Genomic DNA, 21,339 nt, shown 5'->3' on the forward strand with positions numbered 1-21,339 from the left:
GGGGGACTGGGAGGGCTGGAGCAGAGCAGGGACTGGGGCACACCAAAGAGCTGAGAAGGAGAGGGGACCTGGCGAGACCAGCGGTGCCGGAGCAGGTAACCGGCACCAGGCAGTCCTGGCCCCTGGTTTATGAGGGCAGGTGGCTGTTTAGGCTGCGGCCATTCCCTTTGGCTCAGGGTTACCCACGCAGCGGAGCCGGGCCCGCCCTGCCCCCCCAGTTCACAGTAAGTGACGATCCACACAAACGTTCCCTGTGTTTTTACTGGCACTTTCGTAGCCACCCTGTGCTGGTCGCTGGACCGAGTGCAAACGGCCCTCACAGCATAACAGCTTTAATGGGAATCTGCAAATTCCAGGCGCTTTGATCGCCCAAAGGTACCATGAACAAGGCTGGATGGGTCCCTTCCAAAGGGAAGAGAGAGCTGACGGTGATCGAACACCTCGCTCCAAACGGAACGGATCTGACACGCTGCGCAGACATGCCCAGCCTAGCTCTACCAAGGCCCGTCCATCTCCGGGAAGCCACAGCTTCCTTGAAATTCCTAATCCCTGAGGCTTTAAAAACGAAAGGGGGTTTCTATTCACGTTTCGCCACATTCCCTTGGGGCATCGACCTGTGGTAGATAAATACTTCCCAGAGGGCAGAGTACAGAATGGGGGGAAACTTCCCGGCCTGGCCTTGCTTTGCTACCACTGGTATGCAGCCACCTCTGGGGTGAGACATGGCTGCTGTTAGTGCATAGCTGCGCGTCCTTGTGTCACAGTGGCAGCCTTGCCCGCCCCTGCCAGGGCAAACTCCTCTCAGGGCAGAACTGGCCTGGTACAGGGAGAGGCTCTGCAGGGGATGCTGCAGGCTGAACCAGCAGACCGAACGGGCACTTTGCCCTGCCCAGGGTCCAGTCCTGGGATGTGCCAAGGTCCCCCCAGGAGTCTTGTAATACCGGTGGTGCAGCAGGCCACCTCCGCCCCTGTCTGCAGGCCCGGCCTGGAGAGCACAGGGCCCACCCAGCTGGGTTCCCTCCCCATTCCTGCACATGGTCCCAAGCAGCTGCAGGACGCCCCAGTCACCCCAGAGCCATCAGGCCAGCGTGTCTCGGCCTCTCCCACTTGGGCAGGGGGAAGGGAAGGGCGGGTGCGCCCGGCTGCCTTCTGGCTGAGAGCCCCTGCGCTGGGGCAGAGCCCACACAGATCTGGCACCCAGCTTAGCAGCAGCCACCGAGTGACTAGGGAGCCAGCGGCAACACCCCCTTTCTGTAACTGTGGGCAGCCCAGCCCGGTGGTGCCCATTCGTAATGGAGCACGAGCCAGGGAAGTGCCTCCCGGTTGTTTCCGTGCAGCCGGAGCAGGGCTGTGCTGGGCCCTGCTGCCTCCTCCCCAGCGCTGCGCATGAGGTGGGCACTGCACTGGGGACTCCGGAGCTGAAGCAAGTCTGCAGACTCAGGCCCGTCCTGTGGGGCTAAGTGGGTATGTTCCAGGGCAGCACACGGGCAGTTACACTTCCCAGCCCGGCAGCGGCCGTCACGCTGCCTCTGCTGGCGCCGACTCGCTGAGCACTCAGGTTGCAGGGATGCCCCAGCCCAGGCTCTGGGGGTGGGGGGCTGGTGCTGCAGGCTGAACACTGACAGAGGCAGTGGCTGCCGTCAGAGTCCGTGCCGGCCCCGGCTCCTGCCCCACTCCATGTTCTCCGCTCCACTCTGTGCTTCCATCTGGGTGCCGGGCTGGGGCTCCCCAAGGAGCCTGCTCCTCATTCCAGAGGCGGTAGGGTTCCCAGCAGGGCTGTGCACCCCAGATTGGCACGCAGCTATGGAGCGCAACCCCGAGACACTGGCGGGGGAGTCCTGCTCCCAGCTGGGTCCATGGGCTCGTCCTCTCTGCTGTGCACAGCTTCTGGGAGCAGCCCGGCCCTGCTAGGCGCTGCCAGTGCTGGGTTCTCCTGCTCCCGCCAGCTGGGCTTCCCGCCCTCAGCGGCCCTGCTGGGAGCTGCCAGTGCTGGGTTCTCCTGCTCCTGCCAGCTGGGCTCCCTGCCCTCAGCGGCCCTGCTGGGCACTGCCAGTGCTGGGTTCTCCTGCTCCCGCCAGCTGGGCTCCCCGCCCTCACCAGCCCTGCTGGGGCCCAGGGTCCTTGTCCTTCCCGCAGCCTCAGCACCTGCATCCTCAGGTGGCCCCTCCTCTGGGACGAGCTCGGGCTCTGGCTCCGCCCGCTCTCCCCCGTTTGGCTGCGGCCCCTCGGTGGCCGAAGGCTTCATCGGCTGGTGGCACATGGGGCAGGTGTCCTGCACGTACAGCCACTTGCGGAGGCAGCCCGTGTGGAAGAAGTGGCCGCAGTCGGTGATCACGGCCATGGTCATCTCCTGCCCGGCAAAGGAAGAAGGATTAGTGGGGAGCTGGGACAGACACCGCTCTTCCGGCTGGAACAGGACGGGAGTACGAAGATCCAGTCTCCGGTTACCTCGGGCAGAGGCCATCCCAGGCTCCCTGGTGCCATCAAGGGCAAGGGGGTGTTATAGGCATGCTGCCAACCCTCACACCAGCCTCTCCAGCATGGCTGGCACCCCAAGACGAGGCCAGAAAATGCCCCATCACCCAGCACCTCTCTGCCTGCCCACTGGCCCTCACATTCAGGGCCCCTAGGAAGTTACCAGGAGACGTGAGTCACCCATCCTGCTGGGCAGCTGCGCCAGGAGGCACCTGCCAGCCTGGGCTGTCACCAGAGGCCCCCCCCACTGGCATCCTTTGTACTGCACAAGTCATGGGTCTCACCACAGATCAGCAAGCTCCTGTTCCAGGCTGTCTGCAGACTCAGGCAGTCGGTGCTGCATTCCTCCCCCTCAGGCCACTGTTCTAGGTTCCCCTTCTTAACGGTAAGGGCTCGAATCCTCATCAGCGTGCAATTCTACTGCCCACTCGTGGCCATGGAGCCTGGAATACGTGGGCCTGGATTCCAGGGCAGGTACGCACAAGGCCTGGGGCAGTTACAGGGCCCATGTGGCATAACCAGACTCAGCCGAATCTCATCAAAGAATAAAAGTTTGCTTGGAGCACACGTGCCAAACGGGACCAAGTGTAATGCAAGCGGCAGCGTCCGCCTGAGTCTGCAGGCAGCCTGAACTCAGGAAACTCCTCTGACCCCTAGTGATGCTGAGTGGACGAAAGAACTGAGCAACCAACAGCCCAGGGTTTAGCCCAGCGGGTCCCACACTCTGGGTGGCAGCCCACGTGGGATTGGGCAGCTGGGGAGGGGTCGCAGCAATCACGAGGGGGCAGAGGATGGCATTTTACAAACTGGCATCCTTCGCACATCGTGACCTCGCACCGACAATGCACGCCAGGTCACGTCGGTGTTCTCCAGGCTGCCTGGGGCTGTAGGGAGCAAGACATCTGACAAGGGGGCTGTGCAGGTGGCAAGTCTGGGGTCCGCTGAGTCAGTCACTGCCCTTGAGCTTAGTGCGAACCCGCCAGGGATCCACCCCTCCTCCCCGGCCCCCGCAGCCTGTTTGAAGTGGATCCACCCGTACCCCCAGCCTAGGGCACATGGAGGCCAGCTAGGAGCTCGGGTTGTACAACGCCCCGAGAAGCCGCCACCTAGCGCAGAGCAGGCTGGGCCAGGAAGGGGGCCCCTAGATACACGCAGTGCACTCAAGGGGAGAGGGGTTTCTGATCTGCAGGAGAACTGGCCCCGTCACTGAAGAGCAGGGAAAGGCGCCCAGCAGTGATCTACTCGGCATGGCAGTGGAGCCGGTGCAGGAGGAGGGCGCTGGAGACCCCCCCTGCCCTGGAGAGGGAGTCCCTGTCCCTGCTGGTGAGCGCCGGCCCCACGGCGCAGCCCCGCGGGGAGGAGGGCGCGGCTGGTCACCTGGAAGCAGATGGCACACACGTCGTTGTGGTCCCGCAGCTGCCCCCTGGTGGCCCTGGGCAGCGAGCTGATCTTCTTGGCGGCCTCCCTGCGGAGCAGGAAGCTCTTCCAGCCCGACTGGGCCCGCAGCCACACGTTGAAGTAGGAGTGGATGATGATGACGGAGGCGCCCATCCAGCTCCACTCGCCGAAGATGGACTCCCAGGTGCCGTAGGCCACCACGCAGACGGCCACCAGAAACTCCAGCACCCGGCTCACCGCGTTGACGTAGTAAATGATCTCGTCCGTCTTCTCCAGGGGCGCATCCTGCAGCAGCTCGATCATGAAGAGCGCGTAGACGAAGAGGGTGCCCATCACCTGGCACAAAGGGGCAGAGAGTGAGGGCGATGCTCCGTTGCCAATGGCACCCAGGCCAATCGGCCCCATGCCCCTCCCGTGGGGAGGACCCCCCGTTGCAATGGCACCCAGGCCAATCGGCCCCACATCCCTTGCAGGGGGCAGATAATGGAAACCCCGGTGACTGTCACATGTCCCTTGGCAAGGCCCCACCCCAGGCTGGGTGTGAAGGGGCTGAGGTGTCGCTGCAGGTCAGGGACTGGCCCAGGGCCCGGGGATGCTGAGTGGCCAGGTTTCAGGTGGCGAAGGTTTCCCAGCGAGGGCCCAGGACTCCATGCTGTGGTCGCTGTTTCACAGAGTCAGTCATGCTCTGCCAAGGGGCTAGCCAGAAAGTCACAACCTTTGCAGAGGGCACAAAACAGAGGTCGGCCAAGAGTGCAGGAGGCTGCGAGGAAGTTCAGAGGGACCCAAGCCAGCCAAAGCAGCACCATGGGAGCTGGGATGTGAGGGCGGCAGGTGCTTGTTACCAGGAAGAACAGATACTGCAGGGAACAGACTCCAGCTGTACCCGCAGGGAGGGGAGCCCACAGCTGGCGACCTGATCAGGGGGAAAGGGACTTGGCTGTACCAGTAGGGGACCCAGACTGGGGGAAAGGTGACCCAGCCATACCCAAAGCAGGGGAGCACATGGCTGGGGACTTGAATTGTCCGGAGAGGGACCTGGCTGTAGCCCCAGGGAGGGAGGCACGTGGCCGAGGACCAGGATTGAGGGAAGAGAGGCCCAGCCATTCCTGCAGGGAGGTGAGCGTGTGGCTGTGGGTCAGTACATGGAGAAGGCGGGCCCAGCGGTTCCCGTAGTGAGGGGAGATTGCGGCTGTGGGTCGGTACAGGGAGAAGAGGGGCCCGGCAGTTCCCGCAGGGAGGGGAGCGTGTGGCTGGGGGTCAGTACAGGGAGAAGGGAGCCCGGCCGTACCTGCAGGGAGGGGAGCGCACGGCTAGGGGTCGGTACAGAGAGAAGGGGGCCCGGCCGTACCTGCAGGGAGGGGAGCGCGCGGCTAGGGGTCGGTACAGAGAGAAGGGGGCCCGGCCGTACCTGCAGGGAGGGGAGCGCGCGGCTAGGGGTCGGTACAGGGAGAAGAGGGCCCGGCCTTACCTGCAGGGAGGGGAGTGATCGGCTGGGGATCGGTACAGGGAGAAGGGGGCCCGGCCATACCTGCAGAGAGGTGAGTGTGCAGCTAGGGGGGGTAAGGGAAAAGGGGGGCCTGGCCGTACATGCAGGGAGGTGAGCGTGCAGCTAGGGGGCGGTAAGGGAGAAGGGAGGCCCGGCCGTACCTGCAGAGAGGTGAGTGTGCAGCTAGGGGGCGGTAAGAGAGAAGGTAGGCCCGGCGGTACCTGCAGGGAGGGGAGAGCGAGGCTGGGGGTCGGTGGAGAGAGAAGGGGGCCCGGCCGTACCTGCATGGAGGGGAACGTGAGGCTGGGGATCGGTACCAGGAGAAGGGGGGCCCGGCGGTACCTGCAGGGAGGTGAGCGCAAGACTGGGGGTCGGTGGAGGGAGAAGGGGGCCCGGCGGTACCTGCAGGGAGGTGAGCGCGAGGCTGGGGGTCGGTGGAGGGAGAAGGGGGGCCCGGCCGTACCTGCAGAGAGGTGAGTGTGCAGCTAGGGGGCGGTAAGGGAGAAGGGAAGCCCGGCTGTACCTGCAGGGAGGTGAGCGCAAGGCTGGGGGTCGGTGGAGGGAGAAGGGGGGCCCGGCCGTACCTGCAGGGAGGTGAGTGTGCAGCTAGGGGGCGGTAAGGGAGAAGGGGAGCCCGGCCGTACCTGCAGGGAGGGAACTGTGCAGCTAGGGGGCGGTAAGGAAGAAGGGGGCCCGGCCGTACCTGCAGGGAGGGAACTGTGCAGCTAGGGGGCGGTAAGGGAGAAGGGGGACCCAGCCATACCTGCAGGGAGGGCAGTGTGCAGCTAGGGGGCGGTAAGGGAGAAGGGGGACCGGCCGTACCTGCAGGGAGGGGAGTGTGCAGCTAGGGGGCAGTACAGGGAGAAGGGGGGCCCGGCCGTACCTGCAGGGAGGTGAGTGTGCAGCTAGGGGGCGGTAAGGGAGAAGGGGGGCCCGGCTGTACCTGCAGGGAGGTGAGCGCGAGGCTGGGGGTCGGTAAGGGAGAAGGGGGGCCGGGCCGTACATGCAGGGAGGGGAGTGTGCAGCTAGGGGGCAGTACAGGGAGAAGGGGGGCCCGGCCGTACCTGCAGGGAGGTGAGTGTGCAGCTAGGAGGCGGTAAGGGAGAAGGGGGGCCCGGCCGTACATGCAGGGAGGGGAGTGTGCAGCTAGGGGGCAGTAAGGGAGAAGTAGGTCCGGCCGTACCTGCAGGGAGGGGAGTGTGCAGCTAGGGGGCGGTAAGGGAGAAGGGGGGCCGGCGGTACCTGCAGGGAGGTGAGCACGAGGCTGGGGGTCGGTGGAGGGAGAAGGGGGCCCGGCCGTACCTGCAGGGAGGTGAGCGCAAGGCTGGGGGTCGGTGGAGGGAGAAGGGGGCCCGGCGGTACCTGCAGGGAGGTGAGCGCGAGGCTGTGGGTCGGTGGAGGAAGAAGGGGGCCCGGCCGTACCTGCAGGGAGGTGAGCGTGAGGCTGGGGGTCGGTGGAGGGAGAAGGGGGCCCGGCTGTACCTGCAGGGAGGTGAGCGCGAGGCTGTGGGTCGGTGGAGGAAGAAGGGGGCCCGGCTGTACCTGCAGGGAGGTGAGCGCGAGGCTGGGGGTCGGTAAGGGAGAAGGGGGGCCCGGCCGTACATGCAGGGAGGGGAGTGTGCAGCTAGGGGGCGGTAAGGGAGAAGTAAGGCCCGGCCGTACCTGCAGGGAGGGGAGTGTGCAGCTGGGGGCGGTAAGGGAGAAGGGGGGCCCGGCCATACCTGCAGGGAGGTGAGTGTGCAGCTAGGGGGCGGTAAGGGAGAAGGGGGGCCCAGCCGTATCTGCAGGGAGGGGAGTGTGCAGCTAGGAGGCGGTAAGGGAGAAGGGGGGCCATGCCATACCTGAAGGGAGGTGAGCGTGCAGCTAGAGGGCGGTAAGGGAGAAGGGGGGCCCGGCCGTACCTGCAGGGAGGGGAGTGTGCAGCTAGGAGGCGGTAAGGGAGAAGGGGGGCCCGGCCGTACATGCAGGGAGGGGAGTGTGCAGCTAGGGGGGGTAAGGGAGAAGGGGGCCTGGCCGTACCTGCAGGGAGGGGAGTGTGCAGCTAGGGGGTGGTAAGGGAGAAGGGGGGGCCGGCGGTACCTGCAGGGAGGTGAGCACGAGGCTGGGGGTCGGTGGAGGGAGAAGGGGGCCCGGCGGTACCTGCAGGGAGGTGAGCGCAAGGCTGGGGGTCGGTAAGGGAGAAGGGGGGCCCGGCCGTACATGCAGGGAGGGGAGTGTGCAGCTAGGGGGCGGTAAGGGAGAAGTAGGCCCGGCCGTACCTGCAGGGAGGTGAGTGTGCAGCTAGGGGGCGGTAAGGGAGAAGGGGGCCCGGCCGAACTGCAGGGAGTGAGTGTGCAGCTAGGGGGCAGTACAGGGAGAAGGGGGGCCCGGCCGTACCTGCAGGGAGGTGAGTGTGCAGCTAGGCGGCGGTAAGGGAGAAGGGGGGCCCGGCCGTACATGCAGGGAGGGGAGTGTGCAGCTAGGGGGCGGTAAGGGAGAAGGGGGCCTGGCCGTACCTGCAGGGAGGTGAGTGTGCAGCTAGGGGGCGGTAAGGGAGAAGAGGGCCCGGCCGTACCTGCAGGGAGGGGAGTGTGCAGCTAGGGGGCGGTAAGGGAGAAGGGGGCCCGGCGGTACCTGCAGAGAGGTGAGCGCGAGGCTGGGGGTCGGTGGAGGGAGAAGGGGGCCCGGCCGTACCTGCAGGGAGGTGAGTGTGCAGCTAGGGGGCGGTAAGGGAGAAGGGGGCCCGTCCGTACCTGCAGGGAGGGGAGTGTGCAGCTAGGGGGCGGTAAGGGAGAAGGGGGGGCCGGCGGTACCTGCAGGGAGGTGAGCACGAGGCTGGGGGTCGGTGGAGGGAGAAGGGGGCCCGGCGGTACCTGCAGGGAGGTGAGCGTGAGGCTGAGGGTCGGTGGAGGGAGAAGGGGGCCCGGCCGTACCTGCAGGGAGGTGAGCGCGAGGCTGGGGGTCGGTGGAGGGAGAAGGGGGCCCGTCCGTACCTGCAGGGAGGTGAGCGCGAGGCTGGGGGTCGGTGGAGGGAGAAGGGGGCCCGGCCGTACCTGCAGGGAGGTGAGCGCGAGGCTGGGGGTCGGTGGAGGGAGAAGGGGGCCCGGTGGTACGTGCAGAGAGGTGAGCGCGAGGCTGGAGGTCGGTGGAGGGAGAAGGGGGCCCAGCCGTACCTGCAGGGAGGTGAGCGCGAGGCTGGGGGTCGGTGGAGGGAGAAGGGGGCCCGGCCGTACCTGCAGGGAGGTGAGCGCGAGGCTGGGGGTCGGTGGAGGGAGAAGGGGGCCCGGCCGTACCTGCAGGGAGGTGAGCGTGAGGCTGTGGGTCGGTGGAGGGAGAAGGGGGCCCGGTGGTACCTGCAGGGAGGTGAGCGCGAGGCTGGGGGTCGGTGGAGGGAGAAGGGGGCCCGGCGGTACCTGCAGAGAGGTGAGCGTGAGGCTGGGGGTCGGTGGAGGGAGAAGGGGGCCCGGCCGTACCTGCAGGGAGGTGAGCGCGAGGCTGGGGGTCGGTGGAGGGAGAAGGGGGCCCGGTGGTACATGCAGAGAGGTGAGCGTGAGGCTGGGGGTCGGTGGAGGGAGAAGGGGGCCCGGCCGGTACCTGCAGGAGAGGTGAGCGCGAGGCTGGGGGTCGGTGGAGGGAGAAGGGGGCCCGGCCGTACATGCAGGGAGGTGAGCGCGAGGCTGGGGGTCGGTGGAGGGAGAAGGGGGCCCGGCCGTACCTGCAGGGAGGTGAGCATGCAGCTGGAGACCAGGATCAGCAGCCAGAAGTCCATGTGGAAGAAGCGAGCGATCTTGTATGCCATGAAGCAGGGGAAAACCAGCAGGAAGAGGCACAGGCTGAGGCTGCGGAAGTGCTTCCAAGGGCTCCTGGGAGGAGGAAGACGTCAGAGGCCTGGCCAGGCCACAGCTCAGCCTGCAGGGCTCCAGTGCTTCCCCCGAGCCCCCTGTGGTGCCCAAGAGTCCCCCCCACCATGGAGGAGAGGGCTAGGGAGCCTGCAGGACCGGCTGGGAATGAGGGAGATGCACAACACTCTGCCCGCCCCCGCTTGGGCACGTGGCGCTAAGGGAGGCCTGTGGGCCCAGCCAGTTTTGTCCTCACTGCTCTGCATCTCATCAGCTCCCCGTGGCACTGGGGCTCTCCCTGCAGCCATGGCACCGGCTCCCAGCCAGGGGTCTCAGCAGCCCCGCAAGGGGCAAAGGGGAAGGCCGCGGTGTCGCTGTGCTCAACAACCGCCTGTCCGAGAGCATGAGACATCAACGGGGCCCTTTCTGGAGTGGGCCCTGAGAGAAGAGGTGCTGCATCAAGCCCCAGGCAGTCCCGAGGCATGGCCAGGACTGTGCCTGGTCTGGGGAGACCCCCACGCGATGAGTCCCAGCCATGGGGAGCGCTAGGACGGAAGCTGTGCTACAACACCAGGGAAGGCTACAGGGCATCAGACAGGGCTGGGCCCTGCTGCCCTCTACGGGAGGCTAGGGGACCAGTGCTACCTGTTCTGCGAAGCCCCCAGCGCCAGCACTATGGGGTCAGCTATCTCGATCATGGACTGCAGGGTCGATGTCACCACGATGAAGAGGATGATGCTGAGGAGGAAGGTTCTCTGCAGGATCTGCAGGTCCAGCAGCCCCGTCTGGAGAGCCAGCAGCAGCAGCGTCACACCCTCCGTCACACCCCTGCCAGGCGAGCAGGAGGAGGCATGGGGCTTCAACCACGGTGCGATCACCAGGACCCGCTAGTGCAGACAGCCAGGCGCGTCACCGGCTCTCTGAGCAGGCAGTCACGGTAACCACGCAGCAGTGACCAGCCACGAACGCACACGCAGTGCTGCATCCCGGGACTCAGCCCCTGCCCAAATCAGTGACAGCCAAGCTGCCGTTCACACAGTGCTGTCAGCAGGCAATGCCCTCGACCCGGGGTAGGGGTGCTCACAGCCCAGATCGCCGGGCAAGGCAGCCCAAACTCACAGCACCCAGCCGATCACCTGGGGTAGGGCAATCGGCAATCTGCCTAAAACAACATTTGGGGTGATAAACTCCTACTTGGAACCCATTTCTGTAGCATCATAAGCTTATATTTCATCTTTGTTTTGTTGGCTGGGTGATCTGCTTTGATCTGTTTGCTATCCCTTATAATCACTTCACATCTATCCTGTGGGTTTGTTTTCTCTAAAACCAGTCTGTGGAATCCGCACCTGGGTGGGAGGGGCATAACTTCCTCCACACTGAGGGAGGGAGCGAATTTCCTGAGCTTACGCTGTACCGTTTTGTGCAGTGCAAGACGGTACAACGGTGGGTTTGCACTGCAGAGGGAGTGTGCACTGGAGTGCTGGGCAATCCCCTATTTGATTCTTCCCGTGCAGAGCTGATTTCTTTCTGTCTGTGTCTTTCTGCAGCTGGGAGTCTCCCTACCTGTGTGTGAGCTGGTGGAGGCTTGAGGGCCTGGCACAGCAGAACAGGGCGAGGGAAGCCAGGCTGGAGGAACAGGCGGGCTCAGTGGGACCCCAGTACATCAGGTGGCACCCCGGAGTGGGGGTAACCTGTCATCCCCCTCCCTCTCCTGACAGCTGCCCAGTGCTTTGCCTCAGGCCGATAACAAGCTGCCCCGGCTGCGGCAGATGTTTTCTCTCTGCCATGCAGCACTACCGGAGTCACAATTAACCACGCGTGTTCCCAGCCCCAGGGGAGCATGATCGTGGGGAGGAGAGCGTCAGAGCCAGCTCATGGATCACAGAGACAAGAAGGGAGAGCAGAGAGAGCACTCACACCACACCCCTGAGGAGGACGGCACGATGCCATCCTGCTGCCCAGGGCAGAGGGGGCGGCTGCCGAGGGTGTGTCCCCTGCGATCAGAGCGGTGACTGCAGCATGCGAAGACAGGCCTGAGCTAGCTTGCATCTCGCTTGCTCCAGTGCCAGTATCTGGGACCCACGACAGCACGGGCTGGAGAAGCCCTCCCGGGGTACGTGTTTGAGCAGCGTGTCCATGCTGCCGCCACTGTTCGTTACTGGAGTGAGTTCGATCCAAGCCAGCCAGGGTATGTCCGTCCATGGTGCTGTCCCCTCGGACTGCAGCCTGGTCACCGGCAGAGCCACCTGACCAGAAGCCAAGCATGCGGCCTCCACAGCCCCAGCACGGCAGCCATGCCCGTGCCCCCCAGGGCCCCTCACCTGTGCATGACGTTGCCGTTCTGGAAGGCGTCGTAGCCCAGCAGGTAGAACTTGCAAAGGTTGAGCACGGCCAGGGCGAGGTAGGATATGGTGAAGGTCAGCCCAAGGAGGGAGTAGGGCGTGCCGCAGCACTCCGCCACGCTGCAGGGCGAGAGCACACGGCAGGGTGAGACGCTCCCTTGGGAGGCCCCGGGTCCGTCCCCTAGCCCATGCGGACAGGTCCCAGGGAATGGGCTAGGAGAGCAGGTACGTCACCGCAGCAGGAACATCGGGGGAAGTAGGGACTGGACCTGAATTGCTGGGGTCCAAGCAGGCCGGGTATGCGACGTCCCTTATCTCAAGCCCCGGCATTAGAGGAGTTCCAGCCCAGAACGGCCTAGATCCACCCCCCCCACCCCCAGGCAGCCTGAGCCCACTGCTCCTTGGATCAGCCCCGGTGGCCCTCCAGGCCACTCCGCCCCCTGCCCCAGCGCGAGTCGCCCCCTCCTACCTGCTGAGGAAGATGAAAAGCAGCCCCTGCTGGGCGAGGAGGCTGTTGGAAGAGGCCAGGAAAGAGTAGATCTGCAGGGTGAAGAGCACCAGCCAGAAGACAAGGAAGAGCACCGGGACGGCCAGCTGGCTCCAGAGGGACATGCCCAGTGCCACCAGCCTGTACACCTCCAGTCCCTGGGGAGGAGGCACAGTTAGCCGGCGCTGGGCTGGGGGGCTGCAGTGGGGATCTGCCACGGAGGAGTCACTCCCCATTTTGGACGGCCCAGCTCTGTGTGCTGCACCAAGCCCCTGCCCAGCTCAGGGAGGGGTGTCTGATCACGCCCATCGCCAGCCGGCGCCTCCATCCCCCTCTGGTATGAGCGATGGAGTCAGAGCGTCTGGACACTGGACTGGAGGGATCACCGGGCTGGGGAGTCCTATGGCCCTGTGACCAGTCAGACTCCTGTGCTAGCTCAGCCGGCAGGTTTACAGGGCACCTGGGGGCAGTGTCTGAAGCGTGCTAAGCTCTGGGCTCACTGCCCTGGAGACAGAACCCCGCTGCTCCCGGAGAGCGCCCTGCCCTGCCTTCACCCCAGCGAGCCACCACCCTGCTCCCCAGGGGCAGAGGGGAGTCCAGAGCCCAGGCCCTCCCTGGGGACTGTCCGTAAGGAGGCCGAAGAGGCCCAGTTCTGATGGTGGTTTGCATGAAGGGGCTCACACTGAAATGGACTCAGAGTCATCAGCTTGTCTTACACACAGCACCTCTCAGCCACCCGGGGCTACACAGGCCTCTGAGCGGAAAGGCCCCATGTCCCACTCCCCAGCCCCCCGAGCTAGCCAGCTGCCCCGCTTTGGGGCCCGATGGGAGCCAGCGCCCCCTAGGGGGGAAAAGGCCCCGTATCTCCTCCCCCCACACCAGCCAGTCTCCTCAGCCTGGACATGGTCCCTGTCCTGGCTCCTCAGCCAGGCCCCATGTCTCATTCCTAAGGCCGTGATTCTGCCAGGGATGTTTCCAGTAAAAGTCAGGGACAGGTCATGGGCAATAACCAAAACACCACGGAAGCCGTGACCTGTCCCTGACTTCTACTAAAAACATCCCTGAGAGAACGTCTAGGGAGGAGGGTGCAGCACCCTGCCCCCTGCAGAGGCTGGGAGCTGCAGGGACCCCATTTCCAGTGGCTGGGAGGGGTCCACCTGCTGCCCTGCAGGGCTATAGCTGACGAGGGTCCCCGCACTGCCCTGTGGGGTTGGGAGCTGTGGGGGACCCCCTACAAGCACTGAGCAGCTCGAGGTTCCTCTGCCGCCGTAGGGCTGCTCATAGCGGCTGAACAGCTGCGGGGCCCCCGATGTCACGGAGGTCGCTGGAAGTCACAGATTCCATAACTTCATCTTAGCCTTACTCACTCCCCCACCCTCCCCAAGCCAGGTAGTCTCTCATCCTAGACCTGGCCAGTGCCCTCCCCTGCAGCTGGATTGGAACCAGCGCCCCCTACAGGGGCAAGGCCCCGTGTCCCATTCCCCGTCCCCCTGACCTGGGCAGTCCCCTCCCCTGCAGCTGGATTGGAACCAGCACCCCCTACAGGGGCAAGGCCCCATGTCCCATTCCCACCCCCTGACATGGGCAGTCCCCTCCCCTGCAGCTGGATTGGAACCAGCGCCTCCTACAGGGGCAAGGCCCCATGTCCCATTCCCCGTCTCCCTGACCTGGCCAGTCCCCTCCCCTGCAGCTGGATTGGAACCAGCACCCCCTACAGGGGCAAGGCCCCATGTCCCATTCCCACCCCCTGACATGGGCAGTCCCCTCCCCTGCAGCTGGATTGGAACCAGCACCCCCTACAGGGGCAAGGCCCCATGTCCCATTCCCACCCCCTGACCTGGGCAGTCCCTTCCCCTGCAGCTGGATTGGAACCAGCGCCCCCTACAGGGGCAAGGCCCCGTGTCCCATTCCCACTCCCTGACATGGGCAGTCCCCTCCCCTGCAGCTGGATTGGAACCAGCGCCCCCTACAGGGGCAAGGCCCCGTGTTCTATTCCCACCCCCTGACCTGGGCAGTCCCCTCCCCTGCAGCTGGATTGGAACCAGCGCCCCCTACAGGGGCAAGGCCCCATGTCCCATTCCCACCCCCTGACATGGGCAGTCCCCTCCCCTGCAGCTGGATTGGAACCAGCGCCCCCTACAGGGGCAAGGCCCCGTGTCCCATTCCCACTCCCTGACCTGGGCAGTCCCCTCCCCTGCAGCTGGATTGGAACCAGCGCCCCCTACAGGGGCAAGGCCCCGTGTTCTATTCCCACCCCCTGACCTGGGCAGTCCCCTCCCCTGCAGCTGGATTGGAACCAGCGCCCCCTACAGGGGCAAGGCCCCGTGTCCCATTCCCACTCCCTGACCTGGGCAGTCCCCTCCCCTGCAGCTGGATTGGAACCAGCGCCCCCTACAGGGGCAAGGCCCCGTGTTCTATTCCCACCCCCTGACCTGGGCAGTCCCCTCCCCTGCAGCTGGATTGGAACCAGCGCCCCCTACAGGGGCAAGGCCCTGTTCCCACCCCCTGGACAAGTCTGGTTTCACTGTGAAGTGCCCAGAGCTGCCTGCCTGAGGGCACTGCCAGACTCACTCCTCTCCCCTCAGCCGCCCTCTCCCTGCGTGCCAGGCACTCACCTGAGCCACCTCCCTGCACGCCGCAGCGGCCAGGTGGAAGGGAACCAGCAGGTGGGAGGCAGCCACATACAGCATCTCCACCACAGTGACGGAGGTGGCGAAGGTGTTGACCACAGGAAGCGCCTGGAGGGGGAGGCCACAGAGTCGGGCCAGCAGCGGGAGCAGCGGGGCACAGAACAGCCACACCTGCTTGGTCTTCATCAGGAGGGCGCAGAGCATGCTCACAAAGATCTGGCCTGCCGGGAAGGCGAGAACAGGCCTGTGAGTGCAGCTGGAGCGCGGCCATGGCTCACAGTCGGCCCCTGCCGGGTCCCTTCCCACACCCCCCATCGCTCCCTCGTGGAACCAGTGTTCCCAGCATGCACATGTCCAGCCGGCACGGTGGCTGCAGCCCACAGCCTAAGCAGCGTGGCCTAGTGCTTAGACCACGGTGCTGGGAGTCAGGACTCCTGGGGGCCACTGTCTCCTTGTTGGGCATGGGCGAGCCACTTCCCCACCCAGATCAGGCTGTTAATGCTGCCCCCCACCACCAGGGGCCAGTGGGACGTTTGCTATTCAGTGACCGTGGATGGTGCTTTGAGACCCCCAGACGAGAGGTGCTGCGTGAAGGGAGACTCATCACCAGCTCTCCCAGCCACTGTTGCCAGCAGGCCTGGGCTCACCCTCCTCCCCATGGCCCCCACACAGCGGCACAGAGGCTGTATGGGAGGGGCTCGACCTGCAACCTGCCTGCGAGGAAGTGTTCCCCATTCAGGTTACAAATGGCCACCGGAGGGCGCTGCCCACCCCCCCGGGTAGCCATAAGCCCTGAGCTGTGTCTGTGTCGTTTGAGGTCCGTTTGGGAAGTTTTTGGTCTGCTCTACGTGCAGCCTTGCCCCGGTTTACTGACACTGGCACCAACCCCTGTGCAGAGACACCCCTTTCGGGTGCATCCACCTGCCCCTCACTGACAGACTCTGCTGGGAGAAGCCAGCTTGAAAGCCGAGCCATGGCTGCAGCGTGTAACTGAACTGGTGTAACGCCCACATGGCCAGCTAACCCGTAGCGCTGGGCGCAGACCGGTCCTTACGTCCAGACCCAGCCCCTATTCGAAGCCCAAAGCGGGAAGCGAATTCACGTGCCTCAGGGCGAGCTGAGATGTGGTCAGGACTGGGATTCAAACTCAGTCGAGGTGTTTCTAACGTCCCATCGGCATGGCGCCGGTTGCCCAGAGGTGCTGCTCAGCTGGCAGTCAGGCTGGGCTCCCCCCGCGCTCTCCACTGTGCTGCGTGAGCGGGCATGCCGTGGTCACACTGAGAGGCCATTCAAGGGCCCCCCGACCCGTACCGGTGCCAGCTGTGGGTCTCTTAGCTCCGCTCCTTGGGGAGTGCTCCCTGAACAGGCGCTGGGGGTGGGGAAAGCGCGCCCTGCATGCTCTGCGGCCATTCCACTTTTGTGGGAGGGATCCCATGGGAAAACCCTGAGCCGGGGTCTGGGGGCTTCCATCTGATCCCTGTGCCAGAGGGGAAGATGGGGTGGCCCCGCAGAGAGGCGTCTCAGGAAGGCGGGGCCACGGGGCAGCCTCACCTGTCAGGGCGGTCACGAAGCGTCTGAGCACCACAGAGTCCTGGTACACAGCCCCCTGGAATTCATCCTCCATCTCATGGCGCATGTAATCCCTGGAAGGAGAGGGGTGGGGTCTTAGCAGCAGGTGCCTGTTCCATCCCCCTATGCCCCCACCCCAGCCGCCTGTCAGTTCCACACTCACTCCAGTTAGCCAGAGCCCCAGGTATGCACCTGCGATCTTCTACCGAGTCCCCATGCCAGCGAGACCCCACCCACCTTCCTCTCCTGATCACACCACAGGGGCAAGCGCCACCCCACAGCCAGGAGTCGGAGCCGTGAAGTCACGGCCCGAGAGCACACGGCTCCAGGCCCCGTGACAGCTCCCCCCGGGGCCAGGGCTCTCCTCCCAGGGTAGCAAGCACTGCTGCGAGCCCCCACATGTACACTGCATGCCCCCGATAGGGCCGTGGCGAGAGCACAGAGCCCTTGGGGCACAGCAGGGCACTCACCTGGCCGTCTGGTGCCCCACGAAGAGGAGCAGCAGCGTCAGGCCGTAGAGGTACAGTCTCACCAGGGATCTGACTGGGAGCAGCAGCACCACCACACACAGCACGTGGCCTGGGAAGGAGAGAACAGATCAGCCAGTCATGCTTGCGGTGTCCCATCACTGCGCTGCCCACCCACGCCCACCCGGAACGCACAGTCGGACACGGCCCCCAGCCCTCAGCACTAGCCCCGCGGGCGCTCCAGTCTCTCCTCTTCAAGCCTTTCCTTGGGGTCTCTGCCCCGGCCCCATCCTCTTACCTTAGCGACGAAAGAAGAAACCAGTTCAAACTCAGCCATGTGTGTTAAGATACTACACTTTCCCAAGCAACTCCATCTACATGCTACACGCAGCGGGAGCTTCACCCACCACTGAAATGCAGCCACCTCTGGAGCAGGGTGCAGCAGCTGCTGAACTGCGACACTGAACAACAGGAAGGGGCTATCACACATTGCAGGGGGCACACGAGGCACAACAAGCTACTGACTCCAAGGAGAGGGACCCACCCATTGAAATCCAAATGCCAGCCGGGGTTTGCTTGCAGGTGTCCCACCTAGTCCTAAGCAGCCGCAGTGCAGCTTCATGTAGAGCCAACATGCTCATGGCCCGATGGGGAAATAAGCGACTCCCCACCATCTGAGTGTATCTTGCAGAGATAATTGTGAGCACTCCCCTGCGCAGCAAGCGGGAAGGGCGTCTGCTGGAACTCACAGCACTTTGAGTGCTGCCCAGGATAGCAACTATCTGGGCTGTCCCAGCGTCGGCCGCCTGCCACGACTGCCTACAGCAGTGCGACCACACCACCGGTGAGCAGGCTGCGCCCTCTGTGCCTCCATTGCAACGCCAGGCTCAGATGAAGCGTGCGCGATTCCAGAGCCTCGGCCCTTCCTCAGCAACCCTGCGTGGGAATAAAACGCAGCACGGCTGCTTCCCGGACCACTGATCCCAGCAGCAAGCGGAGCGGCTTGTCCCATAACACGTCCCGTCTGGGACCCAGGAACACACGCTACCGCAGAAGTGTGGGAGGCGATCTGCCTGGGCCCAAGGTCTCACACCCGCCCTGCAACCCTAACTCACAGAGCAAGGCCCCAAGACATTGGAGGGCTGGATCAGGTTCCTAACACTGTGCCCTGCTGTCTGTCTGCAGCAGGGTGAGTCGTTCTGTACCTGCCTTGCAAAGCCAGGCCTGGAATAGTGTGTTCAGCCATGGGCACCTCAGCGTGCAATTCCCTTACCCACTCGGGGCCTCACTTCCTCTCTCTGGCAGCCTTGGACTCACTCCCATCTTCTGGCAGCCAGAGGCCAGGGACACCCAGAGCATGGGGCTGCAGCCCTGGCCAACAGCCATTGACGGACCTATTCTCCAGGAACTTACCTAGTTCTTTTCTGAACCCAAACCTAGCTCCCTCGCGCAAGGCGGCATCCACCCTGCAGAGCTCACGAGCCAACAAAGCAGCTCCTGCTGGCCCGGGAAGGAGCCAAATGGAGCTAGTTACATGCCCAGACCTGAGGAGGAAAGGGCTATTCACAGCAGCGCTGTTTGCAGCGGAGCCGTGCTCCCAGCTAACACTCCCGGGACAACCTGCAAACCAAAGACCTTTGTCCTGCTGTCAAACTGCCGGAGACTGGAGCACCCAGGACATGGAGATCTCCTGGCCTGCCAGTCACATCCGAACTTGTGAGAGGTGCTGTCTAAACAGAAAGCTGGGGGAAGGGGGGCCGGGCTGCCCCCTTGGGTGCCTTTCTGTCCGGGCCCATAGTTAGCTACTGGAATTGGACAGCGAATGAAGCAGGGTCCTGCTGCGCTAGGATCAATCCACCCCCCTGCAGCCGATCCCCCGGCGATGTGACAGGCAAGAGCTGCACCCAAACTATGCCCCGTTCAGAGCCCTCTCACAAGCCATGGCCTAGTCCGACTTCTGTATTTAGGGGGATGGGAGCACCATGGGGGGGCTAGGAGGCACCATGGGGTGGCTAATGCACAGGAGCCCCCAGCTGGGAGGTGGAAGAAGGGCCCCTTGGAAGCCACAGCTAGAAACCACCCAGCCTCCAGGAGCTCGGGGCGGGGGCTCCCCACTCCCGCACATGGGTTTCCTGCTGACTCAGAGCCAGCCCCGCTCAGTCACATGGTGCCGCGGGCCCCCTCCATGTGCGGTAACTGGCGGAGCCCTGACCTCGGAGGCCAGGCAATCTGCTCCCCGCAGGGAGAGGCTAGAGCAGCAGCTGGGCGCTGCCGGGAGGGGGCACCACTTTCTGGGGGAGCACGCTGAGGGCAAGGGAGGGTTGTGCCTAGGAATGGGGGGTCTGACTGATTTGAGCTGTTGGGGGGGGCGGCCAAACCTTTACATTGTGCCCCCTGCTATCCACATATACAGCTTGGGGGGCAGCACCCAGTCTCCGCCCAAGACTCTGCGCCCCCATACAGTGCCCCGCTCCAGCTGCGGCGCACGCAGACTGCCGGCCCAAGCATGCCGCACGCCAAGGAGCAATGCATGCTGGGACTCAGTCTGCACCTCCCCGATGAAACACGAGGGTGGGCGGCCCCAGGGCGGCCCCCACACCTCCCTGGTCCTCGCCGTCCCCTCCCGGACGCTCCGTGGGATGGTGCAGACCTCGCTGCCCGGAGCAGGGCCGCTCCCCCGTGCCCCCAGCCTCACCCAGGTAGTAGGCGTGCCACAGGGCGTGGCGCCGCCACGTCGCCTCCTCCTGCTTGGGCCGGAGCAGCTCAGCAAAGGCCTGGACATCCCAGCGGTACAGCAGGTCCAGCAGCACGATACTGGGCACCCGCAGCACCACGTTGGCCACCTCCTCCAGCCGCGGCATGGCCGGGCCCCAGGGCCAGGCCGCTGGGGGGTCACCTAGGGGAGCCAATGAGGGGGAGAGGTGGGAGGTGTCTCAGGGGTCTCCTTCCCCGGAGGTGTGGGGCTCAACCTGGGGGTCTCCCTCCCCTAGGTGTGGTCACAGGGATGGGAGTCTCTCTCTGAGGGGCAGGGCTCAACTGGGGGGCTGTCCCACGGGGGGCCCTCTGGGGGGGGCTCAGTGGGAGACAGGGTCTCTGTCCCACGGGGGGGAGAAGCTCAGTAGGGGGCACTCAGCGGGGGGCCAGTGAGCGGGGGGGTCCCTGTCCCGCAGGGGGGAGCTCGGGGGGGGCGCTGAGCGGGGGGGTCCCTGTCCCGCAGGGGGTACCTCGGGGGGGGCGCTGAGTGGGGGGTCCCTGTCCCGCGGGGGGGAGCTCAGGAGGGGGGCTCTGTCCCACAGCGGGGAGCTCGGGGGGGGCGCTGAGCGGGGGGTCCCTGTCCCGCAGGGGGGGAGCTCGGGGGGGGGCGCTGAGCGGGGGGGTCACTGTCCCGCAGGGGGAGAGCTGGGGGGGGCGCTGAGCGGGGGGGTCCCTGTCCCGCAGGGGGGGGAGCTCGGGGGGGGGCGCTGAGCGGGGGGGTCCCTGTCCCGCAGGGGGGGAGCTCAGGAGGAGGGCTCTGTCCCGCAGAGGAGAGCTCGGGGGGGGCGCTGAGCGGGGGGGTCCCTGTCCCGCAGGGGGGGAGCTCGGGGGGGGGCGCTGAGCGGGGGTCCCTGTCCCGCAGGGGGGAGCTCGGGGGGGCGCTGAGCGGGGGGTCCCTGTCCCGCAGGGGGGAGCTCGGGGGGGCGCTGAGCGGGGGGTCCCTGTCCCGCAGGGCGGGAGCTTGGGGGGGGGGCGCTGAGCGGGGGGGTCCTGTCCCGCAGGGGGGGAGCTCGGGGGGGGCGCTGGAAGCGGGGGGGTTCCTGTCCCGCAGGAGGAGAGCTCGGGGAGGGGGGCGGAGTCGCTGATCGGGGGTCCCTGTCCCGCAGGGGGGGAGCTCGGGGGGGGCGCTGAGCGGGGGGGTCCCTGTCCCGCAGGGGGGGAGCTCGGGGGGGGCGCTGAGCGGGGGGTCCCTGTCCCGCAGGGGGGGAGCTCGGGGGGGGGCGCTGAGCGGGGGGTCCCTGTCCCGCAGGGGGGGGAGCTCGGGGGGGGCGCTGAGCGGGGGGGTCCCTGTCCCGCAGGGGGGGAGCTCGGGGGGGGGCGCTGAGCGGGGGGTCCCTGTCCCGCAGGGGGGAGCTCGGGGGGGGCGCTGAGCGGGGGGTCCCTGTCCCGCAGGGGGGAGCTCGGGGGGGTCCCTGTCCCGCGGGGGGGAGCTTGGGGGGGTCCCCCCGCGGGCTCTCACCTGACGGGTCACGCCGGGGGGGGGGGGTCGGGGGGCCGTTCCCTGCCCGCGGCGCGGCGCCTCTCTGTCACTTTCACTTTCTCCCGGTCCCGCCCCCGCCGGCAGCCCCATAGACAGGCCGCCCGCCGGAAAGCCTGGCGCAGGCTCCCAGTGACGCCTCTTCGGCCATGGCAGGTAAGGGCAGCCCCCGGGGGGGGGGGTTTGCGAGGCTAACCCAAGCTGGAAGCCGCCATCTTTGATTAGAGCACGTGGGGTGGCCATATTGGATAAGGGCAATTCAGGGAGCAGCCATGTTGAAGCTGCAGCTGTGCGTGCTAAGGAAGCCGCCATCTTGGATGAGGGCAAGGTAGGGGGCAGCCATGTTGAAACTTTAGGCGAAGCGCGCTAGGACGCCGCCATCTTGGATAAGGGCAAGGCAGGGGGCAGCCACGTTGAAGCTGCAGGCGATGCTTGT

At 65.7% G+C, this 21,339-nt stretch overlaps 1 protein-coding gene across 6 annotated transcripts; it reads right to left on the reverse strand.

Moving 5' to 3' along the window:
• Window positions 1-243: 243 nt before the first annotated feature.
• LOC115651934 (RING finger protein 145-like) lies at window positions 244-21,085 on the reverse strand. Of its 6 annotated transcripts, XM_030563261.1 has the most exons (11): window positions 20,886-21,085; window positions 19,368-19,568; window positions 16,676-16,784; window positions 16,188-16,279; window positions 14,622-14,857; window positions 11,989-12,164; window positions 11,499-11,639; window positions 9,823-10,005; window positions 9,054-9,201; window positions 3,853-4,209; window positions 244-2,350 (listed from the first exon to the last, which is right to left on the reverse strand). In XM_030563261.1, exons 2-11 carry the CDS (start codon window positions 19,531-19,533, stop codon window positions 1,802-1,804), a joined length of 2,157 nt encoding a protein of 718 aa, XP_030419121.1. In that variant the 5' UTR covers window positions 19,534-19,568; window positions 20,886-21,085; the 3' UTR covers window positions 244-1,801. The 6 variants fall into 6 exon arrangements, with proteins under 6 accessions (XP_030419121.1, XP_030419122.1, XP_030419120.1 ...); XM_030563262.1 differs by lacking the exons at window positions 19,368-19,568; window positions 20,886-21,085 and adding an exon at window positions 17,217-18,781; XM_030563260.1 differs by lacking the exons at window positions 9,054-9,201; window positions 9,823-10,005; window positions 11,499-11,639; ... (4 more) ...; window positions 19,368-19,568; window positions 20,886-21,085 and adding exons at window positions 6,602-6,841; window positions 7,081-7,498; window positions 8,092-8,920 and having other exon boundaries at window positions 244-2,021; window positions 2,088-2,350.
• Window positions 21,086-21,339: the final 254 nt, after the last annotated feature.

Source organism: Gopherus evgoodei, chromosome 5 (assembly GCF_007399415.2).
Source record: "Gopherus evgoodei ecotype Sinaloan lineage chromosome 5, rGopEvg1_v1.p, whole genome shotgun sequence".
Taxonomy (NCBI): Eukaryota; Metazoa; Chordata; order Testudines; family Testudinidae; genus Gopherus; species Gopherus evgoodei.